The sequence below is a fragment of the Haplochromis burtoni genome, unplaced genomic scaffold (assembly GCF_018398535.1).
Source record: "Haplochromis burtoni strain Fernald_Lab_line unplaced genomic scaffold, NCSU_Asbu1 Contig_87, whole genome shotgun sequence".
NCBI classification, from domain to species: Eukaryota; Metazoa; Chordata; class Actinopteri; order Cichliformes; family Cichlidae; genus Haplochromis; species Haplochromis burtoni.
This window is the reverse complement of record NW_024582448.1, coordinates 944847-969330: the sequence shown is the minus strand read 5'-3', so window position 1 is coordinate 969330 and position 24484 is coordinate 944847. Positions and strand designations below refer to the sequence as shown.

Here is a 24484-nt window from a genome sequence, read left to right as displayed (position 1 = left end):
ATCCGACAACATTTTGGATCATGGGAGGGGAAAACTCTGGAAACTGATTGAAACATTTCCAGTAAATATTTTAACTTATAAGCCAATCACTATATGTACGTAACTAAATATGTCTACTTTCACCCAGCCATTCATCCATTTTCTGCAGCTTATCCAGGTTGGAATGATGGGCGCAGCAGTCTAAGCAGAGAAACCAGACCTCCCTCTGCTTGCCCACCTCCTCTACCTCTTCAAAGATCAGGTCATGCCTCAGTGTGGAGGTTGCCCCTCCCTGAACCGTATCTGCCTGAGGTTTCTTCCCTTAAAAGGGAGTTTTCCCTTCCACTGTTGCCAACTGCTTGCTCATAGTGGGTTGTCTGATTGCTGGGGTTTCCTCTGTATTATTGTAGTGCACTGCAAAAACTCAAAATCTTGCCAAGTATATTTATCTTATTTCTAGTAGAAATATCTCATTACACTTAAAATAAGACAAAATCAGCTACAAAGCAACATTCTAGTAAGATATAGGAACTTGTTAGAATGTAATGCACCTTGAGGTAATGGTTGCTAGGATTCAATGCTATACAAGTAAAATGTACCTTATCATGATAACTTACAAATCCAACTCTATAACTTGGTCCAGGAGGCCCGGGAGGTCCAGGAGATCCAACTGGTCCCCTGGGTCCAGGCAGACCAGCTAATCCTGGCTCTCCTTGAGTTCCTGGTAAACCACGTTCTCCTTGAGCACCCTGTAGGGCAAAAATTAAATAAATTAATCAAAGCAAATAAGAGATTTAATACTTAGTAGACTGCATAATAAACAACAGTCGCCTCACAAGTGTCTTGAGGTGACTGTTTTTGTGATTTGGCACTGTATATATATATATATAAAACTGAATTGAATAAATAAAGCTACAATGTGTTTTTAATTAATTGGCATCATGTATCATCCAAAACTAAACATGCAGCCATCAGAGTACTTGGAAGGAGTTTTCAAAGCACACACTGTTTTGCACAAAACCCATGCTCACTGTCCTGGGACTAAATTTAGATGTCAGAATATGTGAAATAAAACACATCCAATTCTCAGATTAGACTTAAAGTCAAGTCTGCAACTGACAGTATTTGACAGACATTTGCATATTGTTAGAAGACACAAATCCTCTTTGATGACTGACACGCTGGAGCCCAGTTACCTGCAGATGGGAAGGCTTAGGAGAGGAGGAGGAGGATAAATAGTGAGGCAGCAGATTGGTGAGAAAAGAAAAGTAGGAACTTGGCTGAGGAAGAGAAAGGGATAGGAAAAGTTTTAGAAGTATTACATGACATACTGGTTATCCTGTGGGTGCCTCTACATACTTGGAGATCCCAAAAGTGTGCCATAAACTTTGAAATGTACTTACCTTCTTCTCAGGATTGTCTTAACAATTTTTAATTACTAAAACAAGTTACATCAAGAGCACTTTATGACACTAACTTTGAGATAAAATCTTTAAAAAGGAAAGAGGAGAGAGGAAAAAAAACAGGTCATCAATTCACACCTTTTCTCCAATTGCTCCTGGAAGACCCAGCTCGCCAGCATCACCCTATTTTAGGAAACACAGTGACAACACTTATCAACACCATTTAAAGTTGAATAGAAACTTGAAATAAGAACTATGAACAATTTTCTTACTTTCAGAAAATCTAAAAGCGGCTGTGGACATGTTGTGTCTAATGCCTGTCCAAAGACTGAACAATTTACTCATCAGCATTCGCTTAGTAGCTTATAGTTGGTAGCCAGTAGACATTTAAGGATATAGTTGCATAGAAAACTCTTGCTACTGTATTTCCCACCCCTAATATTTGTGGTTGAAATGAGTAGCGTTTGTGTCATGTGTCACAGTATCCTTTGCTCCCAGTGGTACTCGGCTCAGATAAATCTTTTTTAGAATTTAGATTCGTTTAATCCAGTACCAAGTACTTTGGATCGCCAACACTTAGCTCACCTGTCACACCACCAAATCACTGAAATTTCAAGGAGACTTCCTGTAGAGGCTTCCAGTGCCTTTCAGGATTCACACTCGCATTTACATCTATGGCAAATTTAGGACTACCAGTTATCCAGTCCAGAGGGGAAACTAGAAAGCCCGGAGATCCACACATTGCTTCCCATCCAACACTTGGAAGGTCAAAGCTAGTTAGCATAGCTTGAAAACGTTTTTTATTGCAGTTCTCTCTGGATTTTAATTTTTGCTCTTGATATCTGAACCCCAGCAGCTACTGCACACTTCTAGCGTTTATTACACATTAGACGAAATGTCATTTTAGATCAGATTTGTTTAGTTCTTAGAGAAGAAACAGTTATCTTCATAGTCTTTACCTTCTCCCCCTTGGGACCAGGAGCTCCTGGTTTGCCATCAGTACCCGGTATGCCAGGCAAGCCCTAGAGGCCAAAAGATTAGGATCAGATAGACATTCTTAGCTGATTATTGATATTTGGTTAGACTGAGAAGTTACTTCAGAGAGTTTGAGTGTTGATATATGTATTAATTAGTCATGTTGTGAGCCTGACACTTACAGGTTTACCAGGTGCTCCATCTTTTCCTGGTGGTCCAAATGCTGCAGAACTCGATGCTGTTTCAGCTGTAGAGGCGCCGGGAAGACCAGGTGGTCCGGGGGGGCCTGGTGGACCTGGTAGCCCAGGTAGACCCTGCATTTAAAAACAAAACAAAAACATTCATTACATTTAGACTTTCACGTCAATATAAACATATATAAACAAAACCCTGAATAATTAAAGAAGTAATGTTTTTTTTCTCACCCGAATAGATTCCAGATCAGGGAATCCTGAGGCCTCCATATCCTCAAAGGTCTGAAATATATTTGAAATTAGGATAATCTTTTAAAAATAATCATTAAGCACTAAAATCAGCTGAAACTCACAGATCTGAATCCTGGTCCTGGGGGTCCTGGAGGACCTGGAGGCCCCCTCGGGCCTGCATGACCTTCTCCACGGTCTCCCTGTAGGTACAACATTTGTTAAGACAAGGTAGGTCTGCTCAGCACATGTGCACATTAAATGATTCTTTTTACAGCTTCTGTTTTTTTCCCTTTCCTGTTACCCTGTCAGTGTATCTTACCTTCTCTCCTTTGGCTCCAGGGTCTCCTGGGGTTCCAGGGAAGCCTGGAGGTCCTTGAGCACCCTGTATTGAGAAAATCATCATGTTAGGGCAGTTGAGATGTTGTGAGATGCCTATTCTGTATTTAAAGTCATACATTATTAAAAACAACTTACAGTTTTTCCATCCTCACCAGGATCACCCTGCAGGATGAATAAAGAATGACATGAGTTAGAAGTCAGACTAGTATGTAAATAAATCAGGTTGGCCACAGATTTTAAATTCAGGGCCCTGTGAGTAGGATGTAGAAGTATCTCACAACAGGAACTACTGACATTCAAGCAAACTGATGTGTTGTCAGATTAATTAGCTTCCTTAGTTTTCTTGTATTTTATCAGTTTGTGTTTTCTCAAGTTTCGGTGCTTTGCACTCTCTCAGCACTATGTGAAAACAATCAGAATAATATATGTAAACATGCAAACCGTGACAGATACAGTAACGTTGGTTCAACAGTAACAGCACATTTGTTGTGTTTGGTGTTTTCTAGTAAGCAAATAATTTTCAGTCCACTAACTGGCTCTCCATCAGCTCCTGGAGTTCCCTGGGGTCCTGGTGCTCCGGGTGGTCCTCTGGGCCCGGGAACTCTCGAAACAACTGAGCCGTCACTGCCAACTGTATACTCGGGTGCAGGTCCTGGAGAACCAGGGGGCCCCGGGGGTCCAGGTGGGCCTGGCTCGCCCTTTACACCTTTATATCCAAAGCCTGCGCTGCCCTAGAAATGGAAAGCATTGTTGCAGGAAAAACATTGAAATGTAATATTCTCACTGTTTGTCTTTCTAAAGTGCATCTGTAACATTCTTCTCAGTGATAACAACTAGAGAAACGATACAAACAGTTAAACTGGATTTGTAAGGCACTATTTTTGGAGCGTGCCTAACATTTAACAGCTAAAACACTACTTAAGAGCCCAAATGCATCACTGGAAATCTGATGCACGTTAAGAGGTTTGAAGCAGAGTTGTTCACCCAAGGAACCATGAAGAGCAGGCACACCCATTTCATTTTAGTAGTTTATTACATTTGTGTTATTCAGTGACCAAAATCATAGAGCTACAAGTGAGCCAGAGGGAAATCTCTTACTTACCTTTTCTCCCTTTGTCCCAGATTCTCCCTGAAAATAGAAGAGACAGTAAAGTCAATGATGAAACAATTTCTCTATTTAGACCTGAAAAAATAGCAGGCATGAAGCACATCCCCAGTGTCTCATACTGTGGCTGAGGTGGCATCAATAGAAATCAAATCCAGAATCAAAACTACATTCACTTAAAAAAAAAAAAAAATGCTACACATGATCATATTTCACTTGTTGCATGTCAGTTTCACAATTTTACCTGTGCATAAATTTAGATCACCTCACTTTATGCATGTGTCTCATGGCAGAAGATAATGAGGTCAGTATAGATTCATTTTGATTTTCTCCTTTTTCCGTCATCATTGTGCATTTTGACTTTCACAATTACGAAATAAGAACACAAATGTAGTTTTCTTTCAGAATAAAATAAAAACTATGACGCATGAAGCTGTCTGTCAGAGTGTTTGTTTCTTTGCCTAAAAAAACTTTCTAGACTATCAGAAGTTAAGCAACCAAACTTTGGACACACGTCCATCTCTGAAGCCCCTGAAGGTTTTCATCTATGTTGGACATTATTATATCACCATGATGCTTGGCAACCACTTAGATGCTAAAAACAGCCCATTTTATCCAACAGCACCTTATAAAAGCATCCTTAACATTTTATTTATATCCACAAATGTTTAATTATATTATATATTATGTTCCCTTGCAAACACAGAGCAATGTGCTAAATGAATGTGATAAAGTACATTAGTTTGCCAGTAGCACAAATAGGCCAATCAACAAAATACAAGACTGTCAGTAATGTGTTGATATTCCATTAGAAATTTGCTGCTCCCTCTAGTGTTCCTTCAGGGTATTTTTACCACATCTTCTTCACTGCTACTCTTATCTTTTCCAACCAACGGTAAGGCTCTTGAAGTGTGGCTCTTAGTAACAGCTTATGTTAAGATAAGGAAAGGATACACTAATGTATGCTTCATTCATCAACGATCGTTTAATGATATAGCACATAGAGTGAGGCCGTGAAAGCGTTTTCATTTAATTTGAGCCCTTAAAACGTGGACAAACATTATTACAACTAACAAAGCTGACATAACTTCATAACCCAATATAAAAATAACAATTTTAAGCCAAAACTCACTATTCCACAGACAAACGGTTGTGCTGTCCAAACATGCATCCTTCAGGAAGCCTTAAATAAGAAACTGTTTCAAGCATCACCAGGTAACTACATTTATTTTATCCACCATAAAGGCTGAAACGTGTCTTTGAGTCCAAACCTTGTCTCCACGGGATCCACTCCTTGAGCTGGAGCCAGAGCCTGCTTCTCCCTTCGGCCCAGCTGGACCCCTCTCTCCCTTCTCTCCTCTGTCCCCTTTGTCGCCCTTTTGTCCTTTAGCCTCGACTGGCCCGAGAAAAACAACAGCAGAGGGGAGAGTCGTTAATATCCTCATGAAAACCTCTCAAAAATGAGTAACGACTGTATCCCACATCCCAAACAATAAACAGGATATTTCCTGCTCCCAAAAGAAGAGGAAGGGGTAAAAGAAAATTACTTTTTGCCTGATGGCGCATGAATCTGTGTGTGTGCACAGCCATAATTTTCAGCCACGTAAAGGTTTAACGGTGGTCACACCCACATGCACAGATACCATGATGATATTCACGTGTGACCGGGTTTGACCTCCAACTGTTCTCAGTTTGAACATGAAGCTGGCCACTTTTAACAGTGCTCACATGCACAGCAAAATGATGCCCACTGCAAGAACATCTTTAATATTCCAGGTTTAAGAAAAAAAAAATAGCTGGAATAAAATAATGCCACAAGAAACAGCATCAGCAGCCCAAGCCAACAGGAAACTATTCCTGCACACGTCTTCAGTTCTCTAATTTGTTTAAGAAATGTAATATTTCTTAAATATTAACTTTTTCCACTTCCTTGCTCATTCACTCTTAGTTCTTCTAAATTTCTCTGTGAATGTAGTTTTTCAGGGCATTACAGCCATCAATGCCCAAACTTTAACATTTCACCACCGTTAATGAATTCAGAAGCATTTACATATATGCATGCACTCCTGTACCTGTTTGCATGTTTAATCCATGTGAAGTCGTGCTTGATAGCTACACATGCCATAAGCAGAGCATCTCGACAGACAGCAGAAGAGATGCAGGATTTGGATGCTTTGTCTGTGTTTTTAAAAACTCCCCTCAACCCACCTTGTGGACCGCGAAGGAAGGGGCTGGACTCCACAGAAAGTGAAACGTACTGGGAGTCCCTTGCTGAACACAATATAAAAATACAGTGTAAATGACGTTTCCAGAATTCCTCGAGTCAGCTTCAAAGTAGTTTTGGGACACAAGCCAAACATTTTGTTCATTAAGCTCTAATAGTAAACAGTGTTTTTCTCCTGTGTCAAAAGTTTTGTTACTGTTTTGACATCATCAAACGTGGGTGCGAAACAGCAACATAATGCTTGCACATGATCTGCAGCCTACCTGAAAATGCAACGATAGGCTTGGGCAGTACTACAGTGAGAGTACACAGAGTGCTTAGTAATGCCAACATATTTTGGCTGAATTGAAGTAATGTATTATAGCACACTACATAAAAACACCATCAGAGGGCAGTATGTACTAGTAAACAGCTGAGCTAAGTAAACTGTGAACGACTTTAATATTAGATGAAGCATAACTAGGAAAGTGTTGATAAACTGGTGATTAAGGTAAGCCAGACAATACAGAAAGCCTGTAGCTTAAGAGGGCAGCACTTTAAAATGGCGAAGTGGCCAACATCACTAACTCCTGGGCAGGTGTCCAGATGCAGGCAGCTGTTAATTCCAGTCACAAAGTGGACCTTAAGACTTTGTTTATGCCATTTGTGCCTTTTAGAGCAATTTGAAAATGATATAGTTTGCTGTGAGATATAGACCTTTCAAGCAGTTTGTGCTTCAGGCTTGATGACTGAACATGTCGCATTTTATTAGTCTCTTACTCTGCACTACTTTGAGTATGTAAGTGTGTTTTTGGACTGTGCACATACAGTCTAAGCCAGCGGTCCCCAACCCCCGGGCCTCGGACCGGGGGTTGTATTTAAAGGCCTTAAAGGCCTTAAAGGCCGGTCCATGAAAATATTGTCGGGCATAAACCGGTCCGTGACGCAAAAAAGGTTGGGGACCGCTGGTCTAAGCCCTTGATTATACTTTCTACAGCTCAGAGTCGGATCAACTGGGGCCAGAGTGACGTAAATTCTGTCATGAGATGGTGAGCACGTGGGTCCATCGACTGACACTGTATCCTTAACAGTGTATAATCAAAGTTTAGCTAACAGATTAGCACGTGCTTCTCTCTCAAATAACATTTCTCCTGACTCTTAAAAAAGAGAAAAAAAAATCATCATGAGGTTGGCTTTTTCCATCTTTTACACACAAAATTATCAATACTGTGATTTTTGATGGTTTCCACTTTCCCCTTTATTAATTAGCACACATACCACTAATGGTGTAGATTAAGTCTTTAACATACAGAAGTCAAATTATTATTTATACTAGCAGTATGTGAGATACTGCTAGTATATGAGGATACATTGTTCTGAATACATTCTCATATAAATTCATTATGAAAGCATTACAAAAAAAAAACAAAAAAAAAAAACGCGAAATGACATTTTTGTTGTTCAATGAGAAATAATTCAGCTTCCATAGTGCATTACTGTTGACCACTAGATGGAGACATTTGTCACCAAATCTGTTCCTAACGAGCCTGGACTGGTTCAGCTATGCACTTTAAATGAATATGACCTCAGTGGCAACATGTGGCGCCATTAAACTCCTCTAGTTATACCCGGCAGGTGAGCCTGTGTCAGCATGTGGAAGTGTAGAGCTTATTTTCTATCTTTGAAAGTAAAATAAATTTATTAAAGACACTGACATTCGCTAGGGGCTGATTCAAAAGAACCTGTAAAAACACGGGGGTTGCATGAAATGATGAACTGAAAATGAATAAATCCAAGTCTGGTGTCACATAAACTCACCAGTCTCATCATTCCTGGTCATCGGTGGGCGCGGAATGGGCCTCAAAGTTGGACGAGCCGTCTGCAGAAAAATAACAACATGACAGACAGAGATGCATATTTAAAAAGGGCAGGAGGCGACATTTGCTGGAAGCTGCACTGATCTTGCTCTAGATTTTATGGCTCAGTTTCCCTCCATCCACTCCGCAGAAGAGCCCTGGAAATAATCCTGCAGCCTGGGAAAAAGTTATCCTTGTTAACATTGATGCCAAACAACCCCAACCAAAATGAGTCATGTTTCGGTACTGCTGTGCCATTCATCTGCATTAATCTTTACAGACCTTGCAGCCAAAGCTCTCTTAATAACTAACAAAACTGTTTCCCAGCTCTACACCAAACCTTTTGAAAAACATGATTAAGTCAACATGTGCTTTCCAAGTTAGAGAACCAGTACCAGATTTTCCTTCATTTACTGGCAAACTGCTTTTGTTGTCAAGTCGACTGTAATTGCCATTTTTGTGTTAATCACTGTCAGACGTCTCATGCCTGGGTTCTGTAGCAGGCCTCCTCTGCTGACGAGGAACACAATCCACAGTGTGTTCAGTCATGCTGTTGCTGCTGCCTTATTGGTTTGGTATTAATAGAAAAATGTTGTGCGAACACTGTTTGATTAGCAAGTGAATTACACAGTTAGGTCCATAACTTGATAGACAAAAACACAACTTGTGTAATTTTGCTTCTGTACACCACCACAGTGGATTTTAAGTCAGTTAAAGTGCAGATGTTCAGCTTTAATTCAAGGCGGTTAAAGGTGTTGTTTGATATGTTGAGATATTGCAGACAGACGGAGGCAGTGGCCAAATCAACAATCTGCTACTTCAGTGCAGTAACACCAAAAGGACTGAAAGACCAGAACAGAATTATTTCCATAATTAAGAAAAACAACTCCAACTAAAATGCACATATCTAATAGAAATAGAAATACAGAGAATGTACAACCAGGGACAAACCAGTGGTTACCAGTGATTAGGCTTTGAAAACAATCTCTTACCATAATGATAAGAAGAGAAAAACATGAAGAACAAGAGAAAAAGCTCCTGATCCATGATTTTCTGTCAGAAAGGCTGGAGGTAGTGTTATGGCATGGTCCATATGTCTATGAAGGATGAATTGTGAAGTGTACAGAGCTATACTCTCTGCTTAGCTGAAACAGAGGTTCACACTGCAAACGGATAACGATCTAAAGCTTACTGCAAAAGCAACCCAAGAGTTTCTCAAGACAAAGAAATCTGATATTTTGGATGGCCAAGTCAGTCACCCGATCTCAACCCCAGAAAGAGCAGACTTTTCAGTTAATAAAGAGCGACCTGAAGGCAGAGAGACCCCACAATTAAGCTATGTGAGCAATAAAGGCTTAGAATTTGGTGTTGTCCATGAATTCTACATTTCAGGCAGTCATTAAATTCAAAGGATTGACAAGGGCAAAGTGTTTGCATACAAGCGTAATTAGACTCATTATGTCTTTGTTTTTGTCCCTTCAATAGAAAAGTTCTGAGCAGGTTTTTTGGACCAAGAAAAGACAGCATGCAGTCTGCTGACAATCCTGTGTTACTAAAATCAGCGGGCCTTAGAGACGCAACAGGAACAATTAAAGGTCAGCTGAGACGAGGTCAGTAACGTTCCCAAAGCAACAGGAAATAATGCAAATACTCCCTCTCTTTGGCTCATTCTTCACCGGTGACACACCTCAGATGGTCACCTGAGGAATTCGAGTGGGGAGTGGGCTGAAGTATGTAAGAGAGGGGAGCTGAAGGGCCAGAGTGATGCCACTGTTGATAATTAACCAGTTTCCTCTGCAGGACAAACTCCTTCCCACTGCGTTTCACAGCACTGACTATGCCAAAAATCTGGCTGGAGCATTATTGACTCCTCTAAATTGCATCAATGTGATGGAGAATACCATACTTGTTCACTTCTTCACCGATCCATCATAGTGGGGGATGTCGGGTGGGAGGCTCATTTAGAACATAGTGTTGATGGATTTGAACCACACGACCCCCTGAATCTAAGAGCAGGTATGCAGCTCCCTCAGCAACGAGCATATCCCACCTCCACAGCAGTTTAGCCTCTTTTTTTTCTCCCCTCTTTTTTTTCTGCGCTCTAAAGAATCACAGAGAAACTTCTTGAAATCTGCACATATTTGTGGTTGGCCTGAGGACGAAGGGAAAACAGCCCGTGTGTTTAGAAAATACAACAAACAGGGTGTTGGGTAACTGAAGAATTAGAATTAGAAAGAAAAAGAAGACGAAATGATCTAAATAGAAACAATTCACCAAAACAATGCTACGTCTCATTAAAAACCCCTCTGCAAAGAAAATGTGAGACACGGTTACAGGTACGATGAAAAAGGAGATTTCTTCAGCAGTTATCTAGAAAGGCAACACATTGGAGTTACAGGTCATTTCACAACAGCGATCTCTGCAGATTTTTTATCTTCGCCATTTAATCTAATTACACGATTTGGGTTCATTCAGTGTATCAGTCTGAATGTTCACCGTTTTCTCCCTTCTAAATATAAAATTGTGTTTTCACAGGTTCACAGTTTCATTGCTGAACAATTGAACCGTTATTTGCATGCTTTCATATCTAAGATAGTTGAAATGGGAGAAACATGTAGAGATAAACCCAGGAATCAAGTCCTCCCGTGAACTTTAGAAAGAAGTGTGCACTTGTTCACATTTAGAATTGATAAAATCCACCGAACTGTTTCAAGCATTATACTCTTCTATACTCACTCCCAGCTGTGACAGCGTTAAGGATGACTGACTCGCTCTCCCATCTATCACCGTGAATTCCAGGATGACAAAATGGAAAGTCTCACTTATACAACTCTCCCTGTCTAACTTGTCCTTGCCCAGACTTGCCTAAATTGCACCAGTTGGACAATTGTGCAGAGTGTAAGTTATACTTTGTGTGAACAGATCATCATCATCAGATGGAAAACACTAACATGTGGACATTAAATGCCAGCTGTTGTCTTTTAAATTGCGTTGTATATTATATGATGCTAGTAAAAGTCTGCGAAGGTGGAAAAAAACCCCTTTGTAAATGCTGCGAGGCACTAAGGCAGTGAATGTAGGCCTGTAATGATGGAGATACTTCCGACTGGAGGTACCTGCCCTCTCCAACTTTCTTTCCACCCCTGTCAGTTCCTGTACACACGTTTGATTGAGAAACCAGTCAGAATAACAAAGCCTTGAGGCCGGGGGCCTCTAACTTGGATCAGATTTAGTCCAAATTGACATCTGGTTTTTCTAACGCTTCACTATAATTGTGAGTGGGAGTGCATGCGTGCAAGCACAGCGCATGGCAGTGCAGGGTGGAGGACTGTGCTAGCTTCTCAGCCTGCGTGGCTATCTGTGAGGGTGGGAAGATGTGAGTGGGTGACTGTGGAATCTATGAGAGTGAGAGAGACAGAAACCAGAGCGAGGAAGACAGAAAGACAAAGAGGTTACAGATAGAGAGGGTGACAAAAAGGGAGGTGATGGAAGTCACTAAAAGATAGTCATAGATGATGCATGCGCAGAACAACATGAGCATGTAAGTGAACCCAGCAATGTTAGTGGGCCATGTTTGATCAATGTTACAAGTTGAACCAGCGATAGCTCCACATACACAGAACGTAACAGCTCAGAACTTGTGTTGCAATTATTGCTTTTTATTAGGGCACCAATAAACAAAAACAAGATCATTTAGAGTAGATTGTCTCTAACCTCAGACTAATGGTTCTGAAGCCTCAGCTCGGTTCACGTTAAATTGGACAGACCAGAGGAGGCGTGCTGCTTTGATCTGTGTGTTGATCTTTGTGGTTACACATGCATGCTTTCTCAAAAAAAGTTTTAAATAATACATTTATAAGACACTCCAGTCCAAAAACATAAGATGATGGATTAATAGAATGAGCTGCCTTAACAGGGACTCTCATCACATGGATGGACCCCAGCTGCATGGTCTTGGATTGCAGTTTGTAGCCCGTGTTCTGCTCTGCTGTGTTGCAGCAGATCTCAAGAGGACAACAGGGATTCTTGTGTCTTGGCCAGCTGTCATCTAAGACACTAGAGTTGGAGTTCATCTGACCACAAGACCAGAATGAATGAGCACCAAAGCAACAGTGGCTCAGCAAGCTAGCCGGCCTGACATGACAGGAAGAGCCGAGCTACCCGGTTAGCTGTGAGTGAATGTTTGGGGGAAAAAAAAAAAAAAGGTCAAGACAACTGTCCACTAGTAAATCAGTAAAGCGTCAGTGATAAAGAGATGATTTCCAAATCTAGTTTGCTAACAGCTGACTTACCTGCATGGCAAGTTAAAGTTTATATGTGGAAAGCATACCTGGTCATTGTCAACCACCATGTAGCCATGCCTTGAATGATGCTCTCCTAAAATTTGCTTTGTAAAAGCTCTGTCCCTAAATGTATATGACAGAAGCAGCTCGTGTTCCAGACATCAACTCAGCAGTTTTTAATCTCCCACGGGGGGATGAGTGGTCACTCACTTATATCGAGTAATCTGAGACATCAGTGGTATATTCAACACTGAGTTTACAGAAGCACAGTCTGCTGCACACACTCCGTGTCCGTGTCTTACTTGATCACCGGCTTGAATCCTCATGATGTATTAATGCATTCTTGTGCACGTTTGATCCACAACTTTAAAGCAAACTCATTAGCATGTTTACAACAGTGCATCGAGAGGAACAAGCAAAATAGCAGTGCAGTCGATCAAGCAGAATGCAAAGTGACAAAGATAAACCTTCATAGGAACTAAAGAAACTCGAGAATACACAAAAGATGTTGCATACCGTCCATGTGTGTTTTTCCGTGCCTGGTCTTGGGGGTCTGGTTTCCACATAACCGCTTCCTTCCCCTGAAGCCTGAGGAGACCGATCATACATTTTTACACTTCATTTTATTGTTAACAAGACCACGCTCTTGGTTTTATTCAGTGCTCTGACCATTATAAACCTGAAAATGTCCTTTTTAACTGTGTGCAAAGAAATGTTCTGATCTGTGGGAGAGTTTTAATAAAATATGTGTGCATATATAGTTTAAGACCAGAAGCTCTTTCCTTCCTGCACTCTCAGTCACAGCGTATGTGGCCTCTTTTGCTCGACCGTGTTGTGTTTATTGTCGTAAATCTAGTATTCGTGTTACCTTCTTGGCTAGGTTCCATGTTACACAGAATTTATGTCTGCATTAACACCAGTAAGTCAAAGGCATACATATTTGCTATACTAATTTAGAGTAAGAAGCTTTTTCTTGATATATCAGCGTATTTGATGTGTTGACAAAACATGGAAACAGCTGTTAGGTTGCCATTGGAGATAAAAGGCACATCCTGAAATGGGAAACCTGTGATTTCCCTCATCTAATCCAAACAACATCTAAAAGATTTGATGACAACAAGCAGTAAAGTTACAAACTTTATTCTGTCAGTAAAGACATGGTTTTGGTGGTCTGGGTGAGCAGAACAGCTGTGAATGTTTTACTAAATAACAGTTAAGGCTGCTGGTGGGCTGCGGCGAGGCACCTGTGTTTGTGTCTGGGTGGTCAGGGTCAGCGGTGCAAAGGCTGCTCTCAGACTTACAGCCCTTACAGATTTACTGGTGATTTTAACCCTATGATGCCCTTTGTATCATATTTGATACTTGATTAATAGTTGCCATAATTTCAAAATGTTATGGACAAAACTCTCTTTTTTTGAATAAAATTAACATTGTTGTTAACAAAAAGTTGCCAAAAACACCCGATGTATCAAATGCGATCCAAAAAGTTTGAATTTTCTGGCTATTTTTAATGGGTAGGGTCTTACTGGTTTAAGTGAAGTTGCATACTGAACTAAAGCATCAGTTTTAAGTAAAATGGCATCACTTGTGTTACTGTAGGATATCTCTTCCACGATTTGGATGTTCTTATTTCCTTTAAAGTCATGATTAACTGATTCAAAACTGCAGAAATAAATCATTAGCTTTGGCTATGTCGATGATTAGCTGTCCATTCTTCTGCACACACATGCTGCTGGCTGTAACTAAAAAAAAAAAAAACAAAAAAAAAAAACCCTGATTTGAGACTGTGATAAACATAATGTAGCAACTTTTTGGAACTGGCCATTTTGCCAGTTCCAAAAACTACTCCAGAGACAGTTTTATCTAGCTAGATAGCTAGCTAGCTAATTATCCCTGATATTAGTGGTTAAAAGACACAAGTGGTCAAAAGCTGGGACATTTCATTTTTTAACTGGGATTCAGCACATCCTTTAAAAAATTCTAATGTGCAATTATCTGAATTTGAAGCCTTGAAAATTACTTAAAACTTTTTATTACAGATCTTAAACATGGATCGGATTGGATTACTTTTACAAAGTGGAATTATCGTCAGCTTAATTTTTTTTAAGCCATACTGTCCAAACTATAAAGGTAGCTGCAAAATGACAAAAAGCGCGAATGCAAACTGTGCAGCCTGTTTAAATTTTACCACATACACATAGCATACGTTTGTCTGCCTCCTTATTCAAGAGTCGTCACAACAGGTAGCAACGTATATTTGATTTGACAGATTTCTACACAAGGTGGACTTCGTGATTGAACACCAAAAAGATTTGGGTCTACTAAGTAAATGTGTAGACCACTGCAGTATGTAGCCACTATTGTGCACACATAGCTAATGCTGGTAGCATTGCATTTATCGGAGTTGAATCTGGTGTGAGCACAGCACCCTTTTTGTAAAAAAATCAAACTACTCATACAGTTTTAGAGGAAAACTTCTGATCAAATAATATTATACAGATATTTGTGGCACTTTGCACCATGCATAACCTTGAGTGCATGATGCCAGGTTAGTTTGCAGGCCAATGTTAACACGTTTAAACTGGCATTCTTTTGACTAGTCACCAACCTGGAAATATAGAACTCTATGTGAAAACAGCACTGAAGCTTTACCTCTGTAAACACTTTCCTGACGAGTTTATGCCATATGTCCAGTGAGTTCAGTGTAGTGAGTCATCCAGTATGTATGTGATAAGTTGTTACTCACAATGTCTGAGTCATCTTCATCCTCCTCACAGTGCCTGCTGGCAGCAAAGGGATCTCCCATCACCCTCAGCTCACCGATCACGCCCTGTTGCAAAACATGAATGTGATATTTAAATGTTTGATGATAAAAGAACAGTACAGCTCTTCTTCTCACATATACAACATGTACAGCTGCCAGAACATGTATGCTTTTTCTTTTTCAGCAGTGCTTTGATTTAATTATATTTCTTAGGGAATTCCCCTTCCACAAAATCAGAAGGGCTATTGATGTCTCTGTCTGTGAAGTACCACTATCTGTGCCTCAAACACACCATCTGATACGTTCCCACACAGGACACTCACGCAGATAGCATTTTTACCGTCTTCCTGCCTATGAAAGGCTCATTAGCTGTGGATGTCAAGGTGGTCTCTCTGCTGTGGCATTATTTGAAATCAACTCTTCTTCAGGACACATTTATGTCCCAAGAAAAAGAGTCAAATGGATTTTTTAAGAGAACTTTGAAGATAAAGAGCTCTTTGACATTTTAACCCAGTCTCTCCACAGACCTTTAAGGCCTATTCAGTAACATTTCCATACTGTGGATGTCCCTTTTAATCTTTACTGCTTCAGATCTTCACAATAAATCTTCGATTTTGTTCACATGAAGGTCAAAACTTGTCACTACAGCATGTGTTTTCTGATGAACTTAAAATACTTCTAAATCCCCCTTTAGAATGGAATGTCCATTTTCAAAATGCAAAATATAAATATTTAGATGTTTGCAAGAGCTTGCCAAGTCTTGATTTGATTAAGGAAATTAAATTCACAAGACCTCTGGAGCCCTAGGGCCATGCTCAGGTCAACACATAACACATGGGGGAAAAAAGTCCTCAGATTATTAAAAAAAAAAATTGCTTTAGGATTATATATATGCTTTAGGTTTTCAGCAACATATGCAGCTATCGTCAGTCATCAAAAAAGACTGAAACTAGTGTTACAGCTGAGAGAGGAAGCGAGAGATGATTTTCCAACGGGGAGATGGCTCGAGATTTAAGGGGTTTTAACCAGATGGGACGTAGTCGTTTGAAAAAAAAAAAATAAAAAAAATACATATTTAACAAAATTCTATCTTGTGTCATCATTTATGTAACAATTTCATTAAATAGATGCTTTTAGCAAATGGATGTGTTAGACAAATTATGTTGAATAGGGAGCAGTAGTTATCGTAGATGGTATATGTATGCACGATGCTGTCATGCTTTTCAGATATATTTCAAAGTCAGTTCAAAGTATCTAAGGTGGAAGACTTTTATTTCGTATTAACAACATTCAAAGTGTGATCCTTTTTAATGGGGTCCTGAAATGCATGTTACTATTTTCTTTGAGAAGACAAACTGATGAGAGCATTTTATAAATGTCTAAGCTAACTCAGCTAGACTACACACCTTTGGAGGGGGAGTTGCAAGTTCAATTCCCACCCGGTATCCAATAAGGGTCCTGGCTAGACCCCCCCATGCTAGAACCAAGGCCTGGATTGGCGCCCCTATGTCTGCAGCCTTTCCGCAGCTCAGACACAAGCATTTCACTACATGTTGTACTATGTACTATATATGTGACGAATAAAATTTGAAATAAATTTGTGTTGGTGTTCATATACCTCGAACTTTTAAAGAAGTGGTGCAGCATCTACCAAAAAAAAAAAACCACGGCACAGATTGGGTATCAAGAATCATGTAAATCTGCTGATGTTGGTACGGACTATTACATTTCTGGTATTTTGATGTCCGTGCCCAAAGCACTGTTCAAACGTGATTGGTCAATACCACAACAGAGCGAAACCAGAAAGCTTCCAATATACAAGTCTGAGAGCAGTCTGGGACGAAGCTGAAAACAGTGCCCATATTAGGCAAATCATTTTTTCCCTTTTTCTACATTTCTTTTCCATTTCATTTTATTTTCTATCAGTTTCCAGGGGAACGTAGGAGATTCCGTCAGTCTTGATGGATGTAACCTTAAAAAAAGTGGAAACTGGGACAAAAATGATTCACTTATACTTATATTTGTCTATTAATATAAGGTCATGCATGACTTTCATGAGTGTTGTCTATTAAGTGTTGAAATTCAAATCTAAAAAGCTTCCATTTTTTATTTTCCAAAAACAAAATTGCACAAATGAAAGATTGTTCCACACCCAAAAGGGTTTGGTTGAATTTTCAAGGCTCAAAGATATAAATCTTTTCAGCGATTTTAATCACAACTGTTACTAAAGAGTGCATAATTGCATTACATGGATATAAAACAATCACTCTGCAATGATTGATTGAGATCTCAAGTATGAAAAATAACTCAGTTCTTATATTGAGTTCTTCTCTTGTTTTTTGTGTTGATAAACTTAAAATAATTGCATGCTCAGAGGCAGAATGAAAAATGTGTAATTAGCCATGGTTGAACTACTGCAACCCCTGCAGCTAAGGCCGCCAGTTGTGGTGGCCAACCGCTGAGATGTACACCAGTCAAACGACTGGCACTAATTACATCACTACTGTGAGGTCTTCCAATTATTTGTAGAATCTACAGATGATGGTGATGCAATACAGACATTAATGTTTTGGTTTGGAGTAGGCAATTTGAGCAATTGGATCACATGAGAGTTATTCAGCCAAAATGTTTCACAGGATAATAACAACCGTGAAAAATCAAAACACTGATCTGCACCTTTCCAAGACTTCAAGCAGCAGGAATCCGGTCTCTAAGTTAATGTTGGTTGTATGAAGCTTTAGTTTAGGAATGATTTACTCGATGCACAATCGACAGATAGTTCTTTACCTGTTATGAAAGGATATAAAATAAATGTATTGTATTTACTATATCAGTGTTTTGGTTAAAAAGGTGAAAGCCTGTTTACACACCAGGAACTTATCAGGATCAGCTCCTCCAGCCTGCCCAACAAAGACGCCAGCACCACTTTCCAGCTCCATGTTCTCCGCTGACCTCTCGATGTGCACCACCTGAGGGTCTGTGTCACAGTTGAAGTAGAATAGCACCTTGTCGTCCATCACTGCGAGAGAAAAACGGGTCCAGGTGTTCGTCATAGAGGGCACGAGGAACCTGGCTGCCTCAAAGGACTCAGCTGACTTGGGCTTGGTGTAGTACAGAATGACATTTTGGTTGTTGTCCTGCACGGCTGACAGTTTAACTCCCACATGCATGATACTCTGCCGAGCATCCGTGATGGAGAAGATGACCCCGCCCTGGTTAGTGGTGGGTTTCAGGTTGAACATGAGGGAAAACTCTCGATAAAATGGGTTTGGGAGGTGGGCGCGTGCCAGCTGGCCCGTATTGGCATCCGGTCCAAAGACAAAACTAGGGGTGTTGTCTGGTCCGTAGATTTGGGTGATCTCACTTGGAGGAGGATCTCCAATCAGTTGTAGCAGGGAGACTCCACTGTCTTCTAAAGGGAAAGAAACAAGATGTCAGGCCACAGTGAACATAAAACAGCAGAGGTTTAAAGGGAGGGCAGCATGGCAGAGTAGGGGTTAGACCAGGAGGCTGTTGGTAGGTGACAAAATGTGGATGTTTGTGATGGAGGCAGGACGGGTACTTGCACTAACTGCAGCTGAATCAGTCACAATGCCCTTTGTAAAGAAATGTATGTGAGAATGTAAATAGTACCACATCTGCTTTTAGCGAACCATGTTTTTTTTCCTAGAAGCCCGGGGAAAGCAGCTACTCTCAAGGGACCACAAACAAACAAGTGATTTTATTACTTGAAAATATGGAAAGCAAAACATCTGCAAAAAAGGGAAAACGCGAGAGTAAGAAAAGGAACACTTTCTCAGATGTTGGAAGTCCTTCACACCAAAAGCAAGAACTTCCTAAAGTAAGAAAGAAAGAAACCTTGTCAAGGTTTATCCTCTACTCATGCACAGTGGAAGTAGATGAAAAGCCTGATGCAGACTATGGAACAGATGAATATTTATGCATCATTCCTGAAGACACTGACAAAAAAAAAAAAAAAAAAAAAATACGCAAAACTTGCATGACATCTGCTAGATGTCATGACTTGGGGCACTGCAGGGACCAACAGCTGGGCCTCCGGCATGTCTGTGCTGACACTTCCATCACCCTTGGCGACACTGGCAAAGTCAGTGCATAATTTAAAGTGTTTAAGAAAGGCAAAAAAACACAAAGAGCAATGTGTATTCATGCACATGCACTGTGGACACAGATTTTGATGTACTGACATCAAACCAAACCTCTGCTCTTTGACCCCCCCCTCCCCCTCTCAGAAAAGAAAAAAATGTTTCCATGTGTTAAAAACAGAATGACCAAAATGACTGTTTTTGGACAACATGTGATGCATTTCTGATTCTTTGAAGAAATGCTTTGGTTTACCACCTGGTGACTAACGAGCAAGCTCTATCGCTCAGTTCAAAGCCTCTCCACTGCCTGAGTGCTGGAGATCAATTGGATCAGCACTTGGCTGCGTCGAGAGCCTAAACACACGAGATATTTTATCTGAGCCGAAGATCCCGCTCTCTTCAGTACCATCATAAACACCAGTCTGAATATTCTGCTCGCTATCGGAGGACTGCAGATGCATTTATTTGAATCTGCGCTAACAGAGAACCCAGTCAAGCTGCAACAGGACGGCAATAAAAATACCTTCCATTGTGCAGTTCCTCTCTGCACCAATCAGACTTCTAGAGCAGATTTATCAGTAAGCGGATGAGACCATTAATAGATGTACACCCACATACATATATGCATGTCAACAGACATATAAGTAAAGTCCAAAGACTGATAAATATTTTACTGGAGCCTGGGAAACACTTAGTCATAGCCAAAGTCGTTATATCATTTAGAAGGTTAGAGGCCATATTACAAGCCAACACATCAAAACTAATAATTAAATTTACAGTCCCAAAACAATCAAAACTTCAGTATAACCTATCCAAATTAAAAAAGAAAGGGAAACAAATCACCACAGGATGACACAACGGCCTCCAGGTTCAGAATAGCTCAGACGTAGGTCACTGACTGTGGTTTGCACCCGGCTGACCAGATGTTTACTCTGATAAAATCAGAATGAGGCACCTTGAGGGTCCCTTCAGTGGGCATGTGCTGACATGTCTGATCCTGGCTCGCTGTCTTGTGCATAATCGGCCAAGGTGGTTTTAAACAAGGTAAAAACCTTGTAATAATTCAAAGGGGAAATTCATCATTTGGGGAATTGTAAATCCTTCTGCTTTGGGGGCTGAAGCAGTTGGAAGTTGAAGTTTTAATGCAGCCACAGTGCATAACTGAACATGCAATGTATTTTTTCTGCAAGCAAAGTGGAGAGAATGATTTGATTTGTGTGCAAATTAAAATGAAAGGTCTGTAATAAGGTGGAATGTGTACACAGATCCTGGTTGTCCTTCTGCATGCAGCATTTCTCTGCAGTGCAAACTGAGGATATGACCTCACCGTCTACTCCTCGCAATTTCTCTTTCACCTGGATTTCAAGCATCTGATTTTGATTCCTTCAACAAATAAAAAGCCGACATGCTGTTGGAACGTGCACGGACTCAAGCTTTCCAAACCCCTAATTAGCAAAACATCTCACCTATTAGCAATGAGCTACACCGACCAGATGTGCACTGTTTTGAGCCATGCTTAGAATTGACCAAAAAAGGTATCTCCATTTACAGCCTGATGCAACTGTGATGCAACTGTGCTTAATGCCATTTTGAGACTTAAAATGTCATCTTCAGATCTAAAGCTGATTGAAAGGTTTGACCTGCTTTAGGATTTCGGAGGAATGCTTTTACTGAATCTGGTTTAGTGTGTCTGCATTGTCAGCAAAGAGCCAACCAGCCATTCCATCTCAGACATCAAAAGTTGTAGGGGGCCTCAGAGAGGTCACCATTAGCATTTTAAGTGCAATCTCAATTCAGGTTTTCTTAAATAGCTTTTGTTAAACGCTGACAGCTTCAAGGTCAGTTGGGAATAGAAAAGATCTGTGATGAATGGAGCACTGCAGGGTTTACGGTGCTAGTTTGTCTTGTCAGGAAGACCGCTTACTGACTCCTTTTCATTTCTTCACATTTCAAGACTGTGTAGCAGACTTTGTGGTACCCTGTTGATAAAGCTGTATATACACTGTCAGCTGTACGCACAGCTTTGGAGAGCACAAGATCCTGTATAAACCATAGGAAAACATTCAAACATCTGGACAGTGAGAAACTGTGCGGCTTTTCCCAACAAAATCTATCAGCATTTAAAACATCCCTTGAGGCCTGCTGAGACGAGGGCAACGATCTCTCCCCTCAGTGTACAGAAGGCGGGGCAGTGGTCTGACCCTGTGTTTGGAGGGTCAGAGTTCATCTCTGAAAGCTGAAATTACAGTCCCATGATTTTTTTTTCACCATAATCCTTGTGCATCTGCAGCATGAATCATATATGTGAAGCAATTCTCAGACAATTTAAAGTAAAGCAAATTCATTGTGCTCACATGATCACATGATTAGTGGAAGTTTAATATAAAGCTACACTGTTGCTTAAAACAGTATAATATTTGTTTTAATCTTCTTCTTGTCAAGGATGTGTGATACTCTGAGAACTGAATATAGAAAAAATGTAGTTTTAAGAAATAAAAACTAAACACTGATTTTTTTAGATAAATAAATAATAAAGTTCTTTCCGTTCTGCAGTCCACTTTTTGTTTTTTTAAATCGAATGCTCAGAACAAACCCACATCACAGTCCAGGAAGGAGATTTTATCCTGACTCAACCTGAAGACTAAACTTTAATTCTTAAACCACAAAAAGGAGCACGAGTCTACCGCCAGCTGTGAAATTCACTCTTTGGAAAAGAGCTCAGTTCTCTACCTGTGAAGTAACATTTTTTTAGGCAATACACCCCCTTGCCCCATGCTGCTGTGTTCACAGATGTGTTTTTAACTACAGAAAGAAAAAATGCAAATGCATCTATACAAATGGTAGAGACAGCACCTCAAACGTGCACAGGATATAAAGGCTGAACATCTGTATCGATGTCCGTGTCAGCTTGATGTTGATGGGACAGTTTAAGCCAACGTATTGGCCTTCTTGACTATGACATATGAGCCCATCAGAAGAAAAGACATTTATGGATATAATATTGAATTAGATAAATGTTCAAATATGGCGTGATTAGGATCTAAATGGTTACCAGTACCAGAATTTCACAATTACATCACTCTGGTAAACCATTAAAAACTTTAAGAACTTAACCAGCTTAAAACATCCCGGTGCTTTTGTTCTTTTCTGTTTTTGCAACACAGCCTCATTCTCATTTTGTACTTCTGCAACACAAACCAGAGGGGGCAACGGGTTTCTGCCAGCAAAGAAGTCAGACCACACTGTGCCCATAATTGGCACCCTCCTGAGAGCCAAGTCAAAAGGATTCCCTGGCAAGCAGTGTAGTGAAGGACTGCAGCCAGCTTTGGGCCTTCCTCTTGTCATAAGATAAAAGATCAGTCTCAGCTCAGTAGAACCATGGTGTTAAAAAACATACAGAACACCAAAGAAAGTACACTAGCTAAAAAACATAAGCTAAAATGTTCACAGACATTTAAGTAGCATTAAAAAAATGTAACATGTAGGTCTGTCAGCACAGCCCATATAGCTTGTAATTTCCAATTAAAACTCCAATCTGCTAGAAATTAATATGGTTTAATATTAAATATTAACTAAGCTTGACCTCCAGAGCCTGACATGGTTGACTGCTCGTCTTTTAAGCTGGGAAGAGACAACCATGCAAATCATCACTAAAAAGGCCAAAAAGCAAAACAATCTCCCTTCCCACCACCCTCAAACAAACTCCCCACATGAATCTCCCACTTGGATGCATCAAGACTGCAGTCAGTAATTTTAGTGTATAAACTGTTCCTTTGTATTTTTCAACCCATGCCAGCGGGTCTGTCTTCAATTCACCCAAAATATCAACTGACCAAGATGGCAGCATGTCATGAAACATTTGCATTACAAGTTATATTTGCATGACGTAGGAGTGTGCTGGTTTAAGGCCAAAGACAAAATAGAGAGTATGACTGCCCTCCTCCCAAACTTGAAATAGTAAAGTGGGGTTGAGGCTTTTCAGATACTACATGTAAGGGTTCTGTTTAGAAGCTGAAAGGCTTGTAAGCGGGTGGGCACAGTCTTAGAGAAAGATACTGGGCAAATAAACTGAGAAATAAAGCACTTTTGGCTTTAAAATATTTTCTTGGCCAACTACAGTATGTGTAACCTTAAGCGTGAGCAGAGGTTGCTGCAGTAAGAAACAGGAAGAGACATATTTAGTTATTAGGAAGAATATAAAATCAGTAGGCAGTTGTTTACAGGCAGCATACAGTAGAATTTAAAGTTTATTACATATCCTTAGCACTTGGGCCTGAGGAGACCTTATAGGTGCAGTAGTAACTCTATAGCAGAGCAATGCTTTTCATCACATCTATTCAGCCATCACTCTAACCAAGCCATGTGCTTCAGTGGATTGTTGTTTGAGTCATACCAGATGGTGTTGACTGCAGTGGATTTCAATCTATCCCAGAATGATTTAGAGTAACTGAGAGCACTCCGGTTATACCTTGAGGCAACTTTCACAAGCAACGTGCATGCTTGGGTGATGAACTATCTTCTAGAGTTGCAACAAAACCTGCCCTCAGGATATAAAGGCGGCAACACGATTGATCCTTCCAGTGTGCTGCAGGCCTGTCTGCATTTTCCGCATTACTGTGTCTACAACATAAAAAAAAAAAAAAAAAAAAAACGTGCGTGCAGTTGTGGCAGAATAATGTTTTAAGTTTGACGACCAGTAAAGGTACCCTAATCCTCCATGACTTCATTTGCCAATAAACCAAAAGTAAAACAGTTCAAATTTATTTAGGCTCATGTGTGTCACTTAGTCCAGGAACCAGAAACATCTTGTTCACTCATGTCTGTCAGTGGAACAAGCTGCCACAGAGATACTGAAGCTGTAAAAAGACAATCTTGAACTCCCAGAGATACAAACGGAGAGTGTTGGGAGACAGGGCAGAAGTGCAGCATCAGGGAACAGGCTTAAAAAAAGATTTTCTAGAAAAAGATCATCTAAAACAGAGTTAGACTTCTCTCATGAATCGGTGCCCACTGGCAATAAACAGATGAGTCATTTTTTCCAGCATTTCA

General features: G+C 40.3%; 1 protein-coding gene across 6 annotated transcripts in view; it reads right to left on the bottom strand.

Moving 5' to 3' along the window:
• col18a1a (collagen type XVIII alpha 1 chain a) overlaps positions 1 to 24484 on the bottom strand; it is a 74868-nt gene that overhangs the window by 13047 nt on the left and 37337 nt on the right. For 3 of the 6 annotated variants that reach the window (XM_005925788.2, XM_005925786.3, XM_005925784.3), the window contains 16 exons: positions 18203 to 18744; positions 15315 to 15398; positions 13085 to 13156; positions 8248 to 8308; positions 6435 to 6497; positions 5498 to 5622; positions 4224 to 4250; positions 3655 to 3852; positions 3257 to 3283; positions 3102 to 3164; positions 2905 to 2982; positions 2783 to 2833; positions 2540 to 2671; positions 2342 to 2404; positions 1521 to 1565; positions 597 to 728 (listed from right to left, as the gene is read on the bottom strand). In XM_005925788.2, the coding sequence (XP_005925850.1) occupies positions 597 to 728; positions 1521 to 1565; positions 2342 to 2404; positions 2540 to 2671; positions 2783 to 2833; positions 2905 to 2982; positions 3102 to 3164; positions 3257 to 3283; positions 3655 to 3852; positions 4224 to 4250; positions 5498 to 5622; positions 6435 to 6497; positions 8248 to 8308; positions 13085 to 13156; positions 15315 to 15398; positions 18203 to 18744 (1763 nt within the window). The remainder of the gene's footprint in view (positions 1 to 596; positions 729 to 1520; positions 1566 to 2341; positions 2405 to 2539; positions 2672 to 2782; positions 2834 to 2904; positions 2983 to 3101; positions 3165 to 3256; positions 3284 to 3654; positions 3853 to 4223; positions 4251 to 5497; positions 5623 to 6434; positions 6498 to 8247; positions 8309 to 13084; positions 13157 to 15314; positions 15399 to 18202; positions 18745 to 24484) is intronic. The other 3 variants (XM_005925789.2, XM_005925787.3, XM_005925785.3) reach the window with 2 other exon arrangements.